We start from the raw sequence: 12,423 nt of genomic DNA, 5'->3' as shown, positions 1-12,423 counted from the left end.
ACGGTTACACACTCTTATTAACGTTTGATTTATATTTACAGGTCGGGACTTCTAGACATGGTGTAGTCGGGGGTAGTCATAGTGGAGTTGGTGATGAGGATGATGATCAGGAGGAATGATATGTATTAATTCAGCTTAGAAAATAATAGATGTGCTGTATAAACAATGTTTATTATGTCATGATATTTTTTATTTGTTTTTATTAAAATATATGTGTTATATATGCATAGGAATGAATATTATATTGCTGATTGAACATGTTTTTAAATTTATTATATTATTATACATGGTTTTTTCAATTTTCAAAATATTTTGAAAAAAAATATTTTTCACTTTTAGTGATGGATTGATCATCGCTCAATATAACTTTAGTGACGAAAAACGGACATGGGAAAAACAAATAAAAATAAAAATATATCTTTGGCGACGGCCAATCCGTCGCTAAAGATGTTTTTAGAAACGGAAAACGGGGTCGAGAAAAACAAATAAAAATATAAATATAACTTTAGCGACGTAATAGTCGTCTCTACATATGTATTTAGCGACAGAAATATCCTAATTTTTTATTTTTTTTTAAAAAATAGTACGACGGAAAAACCGTCACTAATTTCCCGTCGCTAACCTTTACCGATGGAAAATCCATCGACAAAAGTGCTATTAGGGACCCTCAATGTATAGACGGTATTGCAGCCTACATTGAATTGATAATGTCTAGGCGAGACAATCCATCCTTGGAATGTAATCTGTAATAAACCTGTAAGTTATAGGTGGGGTATCCAAATTTAACAAGTTGATCTATTCTTGAGCCATACAATATCAACTAGAATTTGTACCCAATTCCAATAACGTTTTTCATTACAACATCAATAGTTTTTACAAGTACAAGTACATGACATGCAGTTTATAATAATTAAAATAATACAAAAAATTGCTGAAATTTTCCAAGCTAATAGTTGATTTTCGACAAGTCTCAATTCTTTCTCCATCCTCTTCGATTGCAAAATATATTTATCTCCGTACCTATTTTTTTGACATATTGGCTTCCTTGGTTGCTTATTTCTCCTCTTTCATCAGCCCATTCGAAAAAATTGCATTCTTTATTTGGGAATTTTGCACACCCCTAATAACGCCTTCCCTTATTTTTACTATTCTTGCACACTTTCATCGGTGTTCGGAGATTGCAGTCGCAATAAACTTCATAATTTCGGGAGCATTCTTCTGATATCATATTGATGTCGGGGAGGCAAATTGCAAACAATGAGAATTTATAAATTGGTGAGAATGGAGAATGCATTGGAAAATTTGAGGCCTCAAGTTAAATTTATAGCCTCCAAGGCTTTGGAACTAGCCGTTGCTTCAGTGTTTCGTATTTGAATATTGAGGTAGTTGTTGGAACTAGTCGTTGCTACAGTGTTTTTGTTTTGAATATTGAACTAGCCGTTGCTGCAATATTGATCCCAAAAAATTTTCATTTTGAACCAAACTAGATATTAGAAATTGGAGGTTTTTTATAAAAGTGGGATTCTATTTTTCCATGGGGTAAAACAAACATAGAATGAAAAAAAAAAAAAAAAGGATTCCATAAAACTACAAGCTTGTCTTAGGAATCCATAAAAAAAACCGTATTCCTAATCCTATTCATGTTTATTTGTGAAACAACCGGCCCCTAAATATAACGGGGCTCTAGGAATTATCGGCGTCTGAAACGGGCGCAAGAAATTAACCCGTCCCGACCCGGATCGTACCCGCCGCCACCGACCTTAGCAGCGTCAGCGAACACACCCCCGCGTTCTATTTTAAAATCTTAGCTTAAACCTAACGCTAATCTCAAATCTCTCTTTCTCTCCGTCTCAAATTCTTGATATAGCTGCTGAATTCGCAAACCCTAGCTCACTCTCGCTCTCTCGAATTCGAAAGCTAACTCCTTTGATTCTCAATATCTCGGACTGACTGATTCTCTTCCCCAGTCACCTCTTTTTCCTTGAAAAAAGTTCCCGCCACCGCCCAAACCGTAACCCTAATCCGGAAAAGGATGGATCTTTTTGATCGTCGACGCCGCCATCCGGGGAGACTCCGGGACAGGGAACTCCCTGTTCTTGATTTCCCCATCACGCCGGCGAGCTCCACCGCGCCTTCGAGATGGGGGCGCTATCGGCAGATTCTTGACGATCTCTTTCTTAGCATCAACGACGATGGCGGCAATGCCGCCAACAAGCAGAGGAAAAGATGTCGCAGAGAGAAAGAACCAGTGGAAAGTATCATCAGTGCCTGTCAGATTCTCGATGCGGCTGGTCTCCAGGACGGCGATCATCTAAACCTCCTCGATTGGAGCCCTAGCCGCAACCTGGCGATCGTCCTCGACGACGTCGTGCACTCTCTGAACCCTGGCACCTCCGCTCATGAGATCGTCTTCGACTACATGGGCAGTTCAATTTCGAGCCTCAGCTGGGCTCCCGACGGCCGCCACCTCGCCGTTGGAATGCACGATTCGCTGATTTACATATGGGATGTCGAACGAAAGTGCCCGACGAGGACTTTGAGAAATGTGCACTGGAGATCATCTCGAGTCGGGTCTCTAGCTTGGAAATGTGACAACATACTGACCTCAGGAGGCTCAGACGGCAGAGTTGTCAACAGCGATCCCAGGATGCCGTCTGCAGCCCACGTTGTTCAAAGCTACCGAGGACACGGGCCCGGCGACATTTGCGGGCTCAAATGGTCACCTGATCACGCAAGCTTCAAGCAACTAGCGAGCGGAGGCAGCGACGGCCTGGTTCATGTATGGGATGCTCGCAATCAGAATCAGTGGGCTTTTCGTTTCAAGGTTGCTGCTAGAGATGCTTCTGTCAGGGCCCTTGACTGGTGCCCTTTCAAGGGTTGCTTGCTGGCCACAGGGGGAGGTGTTGGAGGGGACGGCAAGAGCAACGGATCGATCAGGTTCTGGAGCACGCAAACCGGTGCTTGTGTGAGGTCGGTGAAGACCGGCAGCACCCGAGTCTGTGCTCTGATGTGGAGCAAGAACAGCGAGCAGTTTTTGAGCTCGTGCAGCGGTACCGATCAGGATCACATGACTCTCTGGGACTACCCATCCTGTGTTAGGACAGGAGAGCTTGTGGGTCACGTCGCCCCATACTTAGCTTTGAGCCCAGATGGCACCACGGTTGCATCGGCTACGGGGGGCATCGACTCAACGCTGAGATTGTGGAACGTTTTCCCCCCAGTTCCCAAGCCCACATCTAGAGCGCTCTTCAGCGGTTCGTATCATGCACACATCAGGTAATCACACACGCGCACATCAGGTAATCACACACACACACACACACACACACCATGCGCGCATACACACACTTTTACTTGTTTATTTATTAACATGCCAGTAGTTTAGCCGTGTCACTACTACACTCACGCCACACTCTCAGTCGTGCATGCACCTCTTATCGGTTGTGTATGCCCCATTACCACAGACCATCGATCAAACCAGGCCATTGCTGCCCTCGCACCGCACCATCAGTCATGCATGCATCGCCCATCGATCGTGCATGCCCTACTCATGCACCCGTTGGTCACAGTCACTCATGCATGCACCGTTAATCATCCATGCACACCCATGTTTCCACTCACCCATTGCTTGTGCTCGGTAGTGCACAAACCGCCCATTGCCAGAAGTCAATCGATCGCACTTGGTCATGCATATGAGACAGGGTAGTTTTTGACACACATCACATACTTCTAGCACATATCATATGCTTTTGAAGTGTTTCGTACATTTCTAGATCTCAATATTTGAATTCCAGAAAAAAACGGTACTGTGAAATTTTTGGCATGGCTCATAAATTTTCTTTACGCTCACGACACCTTCCGACACCTCTCATATTTTCTGACACATATTTTCTTGGTAATTTATCCTAACCCAAGTGTCCTGATTTTAGAAAGATTTGCAGTGTCAACATGCTCAGTAGTGTATATCCTGCTTGACACAGACAGACACATCTACATCTTTGCTTGTTTATTTATATATATCCCTGCAGGTCATATTTCCAATGCTAATTCTGCAGTGCGAGTTTGTTTCCCAGCAGCAAAGTATCTACATTATTTGATTGCATTAGTTCGTTATCCCAATGGTGGTAGATGACTTCGGCAAGTGAAAAATTAGAGGGGTTGGCTTTCTTGTGTGTGGGTATGTCTTGGTGTGTGCATGTGTGTGTTATGCTTGTATGTATCTTTTAAAGGTTAAAATTTGGGCTATTTTTGGTTTTTGGTGTGAGTGTGTGCGTGTGTAGGTGTATTTCAAGGTGTGTCATTCTTATTCTTTTTTCTAATTGTTTTGGGTTATTTTTGTTGTTATGGTGCTGATTTTCTGTGAACTTGTTCAACAGGATTGTATCTTTCTGAGGGGTTCGTGTGAGTTCATTTCTGCTCTCATTATTACTTTTGTTTCTAGGTATTTTGTGGTGTACTAGTGCAGGTTTTATGTTCAATTTCACTTTTACAGAGTTTGTTGCTCTTCCTTTTGTACTATTAGTTGCTGGATGTTTGTGTGTGTGCATGTGTGTCTTTGTATATGTGTTTCTGTATGTCTGTTTGGGGCATGCAGGTTTTTCTTCTCTTTTTCCCCTGCATTAAAGAATGAAAAGCGAGGTCCTATCTACTTTTATTGAGAAAGATTGCTCACCAGTTTCATATACTGAATTGCGTTTTTTTTTTTGAGAAACATATTGATAAACACCTGGACAGTATTATATTTAAGAAAAAGAATGACTGAGAAATGAACTTTTTTGTTGGTGTGAAGACTGTTAAATTGAATCAGTGTGATTGATACATCTGCTTGTACTTTGAGGAGAAGATAGCTGTCAGGTTTCTACTTTTTGTAGTTATCAACAATTATTTTCTTAAATAAGGTACTTTGTTATGATATTCACTAACTGAACACAGTTTTGAAGCCTGTGCATTACTTAATATTGAAGATTGCTTTTTTAGGAGTTTGACTGACCGAATTTGAAACAGGAGAAATTTCATTAAACCATGTTTCACATTCTTCTAATGACACTTAATGCACATTCATACACTTAAAACATAATACCAGATACTAACACAATTTTCAAATGCTTCAGAATTTTAATGGTTGTTTTTTTAGTAATCTTGTAAATTCATCAAAACATATATGTTGGTGGAAAATATTACCTCAGTTATTTTGTTGAATTTTCCTAACCAATTGTCCATTTTAAGAAGATTTTCCATACAAACATGCTCCTCCATCTCTTACACATCTTATGCTCTTACCCTTCATTACAAAAATCCCGTGCTTGTCTATTTATTTATTTTTGCAGCCGTACTTTCTCAGCATTTCGCTTTTTTTGCCTTTAATTGCAATTGGTTGCATCTCCCAATTGGTGACGGTCTGATAGGTAAGTCTGGTAAGTGCAAAAACAAATTTTTTTTACTGGTAAGTCTATGTCTACTCTGATTTAGTTGATTTTTTTTAAAAGCATGTAGCTGGGGACTTGTGTAGGTCTCCTAGCTGTAGTTCATGTTCGCCTCATTTTGCTTGGTTTCGTCTCTTCAGGTTTATCACAAATGCAATAAGTTTCATATATAGTACGGGTTAAGAACTTTGTTAGTCTAGCGCTATCAGTAGGCAAGGCTTGGAATTTGTAGAAGTTGCAGAGGACTTTACAACTACATGATTTGTAGTAGTTGCAGAGGAGTTTACAACTACATGGACCAGTATCCCTCCAGCAACCAAACGAAATGCAACGATTCCGATTACTCGGGTTTTCTTGCAAGCTAATTACTTTTTCATACTGCAGTCAACAGCGCATCCTTGAAAGAAAAGTTGTGAGCAAGTTTCCAGTATTTGCGGAGGCTCTTGTGTCTGTCGCCTTGAATTTCCGTCCTCCGTGTTTACTGATTTTTTTAATTAATTGAGTATGATTGTAAATTTATAATGCGACTTAGTGTAATTGAAAGTTCTTTTTTTAAGGATGTAATAAAAATACACTTCCGAGTTCCATGGTTTAGTTTCTTTGGTTTTTAATCAGTTTATTTGCATATCAAATGTCTCTCTTCATTAGGAATTTTACTATAATGTGCTTGAAAGTTTACAAAAAGATTGTAAATATTTTCACATATTACAGGATGGTTCCGACATTTCCAATACCAAGAGGCAAAATGTGAATATTTTACTGGAGTTGAGCACGTCAATCATATATTACCAAATTATGTAAGGTCAAACATGCAGACTTTTAGATTATATATATAGAATTGGACTTAATTTTTTTTCTCATTGTTAATCATTTTCTGGACTTAAGGACCTGCATCAATTTATAGTGCATTAACGTCTCCTCTAATTATTTGTGTTAAAAACGTCGAAACATTATTATTGATGACGCATCATTTCTACAATTCTCTTATGAGTATGGTTTAGTTCCCAATGCAATGAATTCTTAGATGGTTTGGCTTCACATAAAATAAGGAGCTTTGCGACAGGGACCCAAAATATGAGACCAATAGGGGGGACAAGTGATGTGTTCCCTTCCTATTGGATAATAAGTTGGCCATCATTGATGTGTCCCCCTCCTATTGGATAATGAGTTGGTCATCATTAATGATGGCCAACTCATTATCCAATAGGAGGGGGACACATCACTTGTCCTCCCTATTGGTCTCATATTTTGGGTGCTTGAGGAATTTTTCTTAAATAAGTATCAAGCCCATGCTCACACTGGATTGTTTTAATTTCTTTGGTTTACATATATTGGTTTATAAGCTCAATAAACACGTTAATATCTTGGTATAATAAGAGAGATGATTTTATTATATCTTTATCGATTATAAGTTATATATCATCTTTGAAGTAATACTTTAAATGTTTAAGAATGCATAAACAATGAGTACTTCTTCTTTGCTATGTTATGAGAAGAAGAGAATATAGTTTTTTTTATTAGTAGTTAAAGTAGCTAGTTTGAGTGGTTGGATTTTCCTAAAATAAATCAAAATATTATGTTTGAAATTCAAACTTAGATAGCTTAACCATCTATCTGTCCCTTACAAATCTAAATAAAAATTTATAGTTTGTAAGAACTAAACGACGACTAGGATTTTAATGTTTCGAGATTTAAATCAGTATTCGTGTTTGGTTCGTCTGAGATTAGTATTTTCCACTAATCCCAAAATGGATAGTAAAGAGTTCCACTATCCCCAAGCATTCCGGACATAGGACTTCCCAATACTATTATATCCTCTCACCTCACATACTCACCCATATTAATGTATTATAATATTATAATGAAATATGTTAAATTAGAGGGGGTGATTATAATCTTAGAATTTATTTGGGTGAAATTGGTAAGATTTTGAGGGTTATTTGTAATTTTTGTAACTTCAATGGATGGTTGTAAAGTTTTTGGGGAAATGTTTTGTAAAGTTTTTATGGGGCTATTTATAATTTACAAAACCTACATGGGTTTTTTATAAATTCTCCCAAAGTGTTTGTAATTCTATAAACTTTCAAGGGATTGTTTGTAAAATATTTAAGAAGTTATTTATATTATTGAAAATTTCATATTTATTAATTTTGCAACTTTTATGGGGGCAAGCTGTAAAAAAAATTCAAATGACTGTTTTAAAATTTTAAAGGGGATATTTATAATTTTTGGAAATTTCAAGCGGTTGGTTATAAAATTTTCATATGGACCTTATGTTGTCTTCTACTACCATATTTGCCAAAATACTCACCGCCTTGATTAGATCTAACAATCTTGATAACTTTTGCCAATTATTTCTGAACTTAAGATCATCTCCAACGCAGCGGCATTTTGGTACAAAAAATGGTTTTGCCGCTGCGTGTGAGCTCCAACCCAGCCCATTTTTGCTGCATTTTAGCGGTGTTGAATAGTGCGACATCATATTTGGCGTCACACTGTTCATCACCACATTACTGTTTATTTTTTTTTTTTTTAACCTTTTAATTTTATGTATTTACAATTTGACCCTAATTTTTTATTAAATTTATTAAACAACCCCAATAATATTTAAATTTTATAATTTTACCCCAATTGTATAATTTGGACAAACTAAGTTATTTTTTAAAAATGAAAATAATGTTAAAATTTAAAAGGCATTATTATTAATTACAATATTAAAATCTAGACATTATAAGTAAAGTCCCATGAAATATAAATTAAAAAATATAAAGAGCAATCCTAATACAGAATTCAAATATAAATTACATATCTGAAATACATAACATATAAAAACCGACACACATAATATAAAACTTCATTAAAATAAAACATAAATTACAAACTAAACATATAGCATTACATAAGATGGACAGGCAACTCTCAATAATCTGGTAGATCGGATCCAGAGTGTCCAATATCATTGAAATAATTGTCAAAATTAGAAGCAGACCCTTGTTCTTGTTGTTTCTTTTTTGTATTATTTTAATCTGTTAAGCTCGAATGTATTCACGTACGTTTGGATCAGCAATGGAATTCAAATCTTTCATTATAATTTTTCATTCATCTCTATCTTTTTTCATGGCTATCTTTTCTCGTTCGATATCAAATGCTACTTGCCTGTCTAAGCTCGCCTTGTCTAACATGTCTATAAGTCGGTTGTTATTTGCATCGATGGAGTCCACTACACTTGACTCATGATCATAATTTTTCCTTTTTAATTTGGTTTTTTTTTACCCCAATAGGTCGTTCAGGTGGAGTAAATGATGATAGTCCAGGAGATGTTGATATAGGAGAATCCAGAGTGGGATTATCTGATTGTGACGAGTCGAAGTTCACACTTTGGGGTTGTCTTCGACCAACTTGTCTTGCTGTGGGGACATCATCTTTAATTTTTTTCAAAATTTTTAAAACCATATTCCAGACATGATCAAATTTGAAACCTTTTTTGTACTTTGGTTCTTGCATAAATAACATCTTTGCTCGATCTAACTGCAAATTATAGTGAACATCAAGTTATGTATTTCAAAAGCAATAATAAATTTCAAAATAATATTAATAGAATACTTGCAATATCTTCATCTGAAGCACCACTTGGATTCAGATTCTCTACTTGTCTCAAGCACGCATTCAATTTCCAAGCACCACTTGGATTCAGATTCTCTACTTGTCTCAAGCACGCATTCAATTTCCTTACTTCATTACTTATTATTTCCATTCGGATTCAGATTCTCTACTTGTCTCAAGCACGCATTCAATTTCCTTACTTCATTACTTATTATTTCCATTCAAGAACAAACTAATCGGTTCGTACGCACCTCAAAATGCTGATCACGAAGTTCATTGTATCTGTCCTCCACACGAGACCAAAATGCATCTCGTGACTAGTTTCTACCGATAATAGGGTCTTAAGAAATATCCATGAATACTTGATAAAGGAGCACATCTTCAGTAACTGTGTATCCAGATAATCGAACTGACATTTTTTTGGTAAAAAGTGGTTGGTTTGGAGATTAGGAATACTTTGAAGAAATACTTCGAATTGGGTGGTTTGAACTAGAAGCCGTGAATGTTATTTATAGCCAATCCAAATTTATTTTTTTTGTTTGAATTTGAATTTGAATTTTGAATTTGAATTTATCGGTGGTCAACATTTGAAATTGAATCATTGTGTACAAACTGATCAGCTTTACACATTGTCCAGCGTTATCAGTGAGAATCATTTTCTGAAATCTGCTCAGCTTTACACATTGTCTAACATTGTCAGTGGGAACCATTTTCTGAAATCAGCTCAGCTTTACACATTGTCCAACGTATACAACTAAGCATTCATTGAATTTGAATCAGCTTAGCTTTACACATTGTCCAACATATACACAGCTAAGTATTCATTGAATTGTGTGAAAGCTTTATATAAGTGGAAAACATTTTCTGAAATCAGCTCAGCTTTACACATTATCCAACGTATACACAGCTAAATATTCCTTGAGTTGTGTGAAAACTTTATATGAGTGGGAATCATTTTTTGAAATCAGCTCAGCTTTACACATTATCCAACGTATACAGCTAAGCAAATTTAAATTTTGTAACAAATTGATAACAGCTGGAAAGCATTTCCTGAAATCAGCTCAGCTTTACACATTGTTCAACGTATACGGCTAAACAAAGTTTTATAAATAGCATGCTAGATTAGGTACCTCCACACAATTATTCGTTGTTGTGTTAAAATTATTATTCTTCATTTTTGCATACTTCAGTCATTCTTTTCTTACTTCAAAAATGAATTTCGATGCTGGAGGTCCATCATATTTATCAAGTCATTCTTTTCTTACTTCAAAAATGAATTTCGATGCTGGAGGTCCATCATATTTATCATCATCTTCATCTTCGGATGATGATAATTTTCTGTCCAATATCATTACAGAGATTGATAAAACCGAAGAAGTAATTTGTGAGTACATCAACAACAACATGATCCTCGCTAACAATTTACGCCAACAAAACTACCAACCGATCCATGATGGCTCGATTCCCGATCATGCATTGATCAACCGCGATCGAGAAACTACGCATCAGAATTTGGTCATAGATTACTTTACCGATAATCCAAGTTTTAGAGAAGATATGTTTCGTCGTCGATATCGGATGTCAAGAAGTTTGTTCCTTCGTATTGTTAATGCAGTGAAAGATCATGACTATTACTTCCAACAACGAAGTGATAGACTTGGTAGAATGGGATTATCACCGTTACAGAAAGTAACAGCTGTTTTTCGCATGTTGGCATACGGTCGTAGAATGGGATTATCACCGTTACAGAAAGTAACAGCTGTTTTTCGCATGTTGGCATACGGTCTACCAGCAAATTCTACGGACGAATACATTAAAATAGGTGAGTCAACAGCAATTAAAAGTACGATAAAATTTTATCATGCTATGATGGAGATATTCGTAGAGTGGTATCTACGAAAACCTAATGCTAATGATATTGCTAGGCTACTCCATATTGGTAAAAAATGTGGTTTTCCAAGAATGTTAGGAAGTCTTGATTGTATGTATTGGAAATAGAAAAATTATCCAACGGCATGGTCTGGGCAATACACAAGACGTAATGGGTCACCAACTATTATCCTTTAAGCTGTAGCAGATTATGATCTCTGGATATGACACACATATTTTGGTATGCTAGGCACCAATAATGATATCAATGTGCTGGAATCATCTAATCTTTTCTCTAATCTAGCTCAAGGTATTTCTCCTCCCACTCACTATGTTATTCAAGGAAAAGAGTATAATATGGGTTATTATTTAGCTGATGGTATATATCCAAAATGGACTACTATTGTACAAACAATCCAACAGCCACAAGGTAGGAAGAAAAAATATTTTGCCATGAAATAGGAAGCATGTAGAAAAGATGTAGAACGTGCGTTCGGTGTTCTCCAATCTTGATTTGCAATTGTGGCAGGATCAACACGTTTTTGGAAAAAACATGTATTACATGACATAATGACTGCATGCATTATTATACATAATATGATAATCGAGGATAAACGTGATCTTTATGCACCAATTCAAGAAGTGAGGGAAGTACCAACACCAGAAGGTGATATTATAGCAGATGAAACTACAAGATTTAATCAATTTATTGCACGTTACAGAAAAATCAAGGATAAAGATGCCCATATTGCGCTTAGTAATGCATTGATAGATCATCTATGGGAAGAATACACTAATTCAGATAGCTAAGTGCATATTAAATTTGTAATTTTTATATTGTTATTAATGTTTAATTATTTTCTTGTATTTTATTTTCTGTTGTGTTCTTAAATGTAATATTTTAGAAATATCAATAATAAATATAGATTATTTTAGCAATCAAGTTATTTTAATTAATAAAATAATATTTTATGTTTTATTAGTTTATTTTTTAAGTAATAAATCATTTTGTTTGAAAAATATGTGAAAAAATAAAATTTGATATGTGAGGTTAATTGTTGAAATAGTTAAAAATATAGGAAATAAAAATTAATAATATAAAAGTAGATAAAAAGAAATATTCTGGGAATATTCTTTTTTGGTGCAAAAAATGGTACAGTGGGTTGGAGATGAATTACTGTTTGATGTGACTTTTATACCATTTTGGTGCAAAATTTGCATCATTTTGATGCGATGGGTTGGAAATGCCCTAAGTCTTAATATTCTTGAACTTTTCAAGAGCTTCAGACTTTTACTTAATTAAGAACAAATATCCGTATCGAGAAAAGTCAGCAACAAAAGTAATGACGTATTACAATTACATAATGTAATTGAATATGGTCTACTAATATCCGTGTGAATAACTTCCAAAAGATTAAAACTATGAATGAACTCTTTTTCTTTATCTTGACCGATTTGACTCTACAACAATCAACACAGTTTCTAGGTCACCAATATCAAGAGTCTGAAGGATGTTACCCTTTATTAA

General features: G+C 35.9%; 2 protein-coding genes across 2 annotated transcripts; both read left to right on the top strand.

The window, feature by feature from the left end:
• On the top strand, positions 2,033 to 4,630 carry LOC109847632 (cell division cycle 20.5, cofactor of APC complex-like). Its single transcript, XM_020416864.1, has 3 exons — positions 2,033 to 3,254; positions 4,442 to 4,512; positions 4,595 to 4,630. Exons 1-3 carry the CDS (start codon positions 2,033 to 2,035, stop codon positions 4,628 to 4,630), a joined length of 1,329 nt encoding a protein of 442 aa, XP_020272453.1.
• LOC109847631 lies at positions 10,239 to 11,705 on the top strand. The gene is made up of 3 exons (XM_020416863.1): positions 10,239 to 11,007; positions 11,146 to 11,325; positions 11,425 to 11,705. The coding sequence occupies exons 1-3, from the start codon at positions 10,239 to 10,241 to the stop codon at positions 11,703 to 11,705; spliced, it is 1,230 nt and encodes a 409-aa protein (XP_020272452.1).

Source organism: Asparagus officinalis, chromosome 7 (assembly GCF_001876935.1).
Source record: "Asparagus officinalis chromosome 7, Aspof.V1, whole genome shotgun sequence".
NCBI classification, from domain to species: Eukaryota; Viridiplantae; Streptophyta; class Magnoliopsida; order Asparagales; family Asparagaceae; genus Asparagus; species Asparagus officinalis.
The sequence above is the reverse complement of the archived record's forward strand: the minus strand, read 5'-3'. Positions and strand labels throughout refer to the sequence as shown.

Bases quoted from the DNA above. Each gene is read 5' to 3' on its own strand.
- LOC109847632 (XM_020416864.1), top strand. From the start codon at position 2,033: ATGGATCTTTTTGATCGTCGACGCCGCCATCCGGGGAGACTCCGGGAC. The intron at 3,255-4,441 runs GTTCGTATCATG...TTTTGTTTCTAG, and splicing joins ATCTAGAGCGCTCTTCAGCG to GTATTTTGTGGTGTACTAGT. The intron at 4,513-4,594 runs GTACTATTAGTT...TGGGGCATGCAG, and splicing joins AGTTTGTTGCTCTTCCTTTT to GTTTTTCTTCTCTTTTTCCC.
- LOC109847631 (XM_020416863.1), top strand. From the start codon at position 10,239: ATGAATTTCGATGCTGGAGGTCCATCATATTTATCAAGTCATTCTTTT. The intron at 11,008-11,145 runs GTATGTATTGGA...TTGGTATGCTAG, and splicing joins AATGTTAGGAAGTCTTGATT to GCACCAATAATGATATCAAT. The intron at 11,326-11,424 runs GTAGGAAGAAAA...CAATTGTGGCAG, and splicing joins AACAATCCAACAGCCACAAG to GATCAACACGTTTTTGGAAA.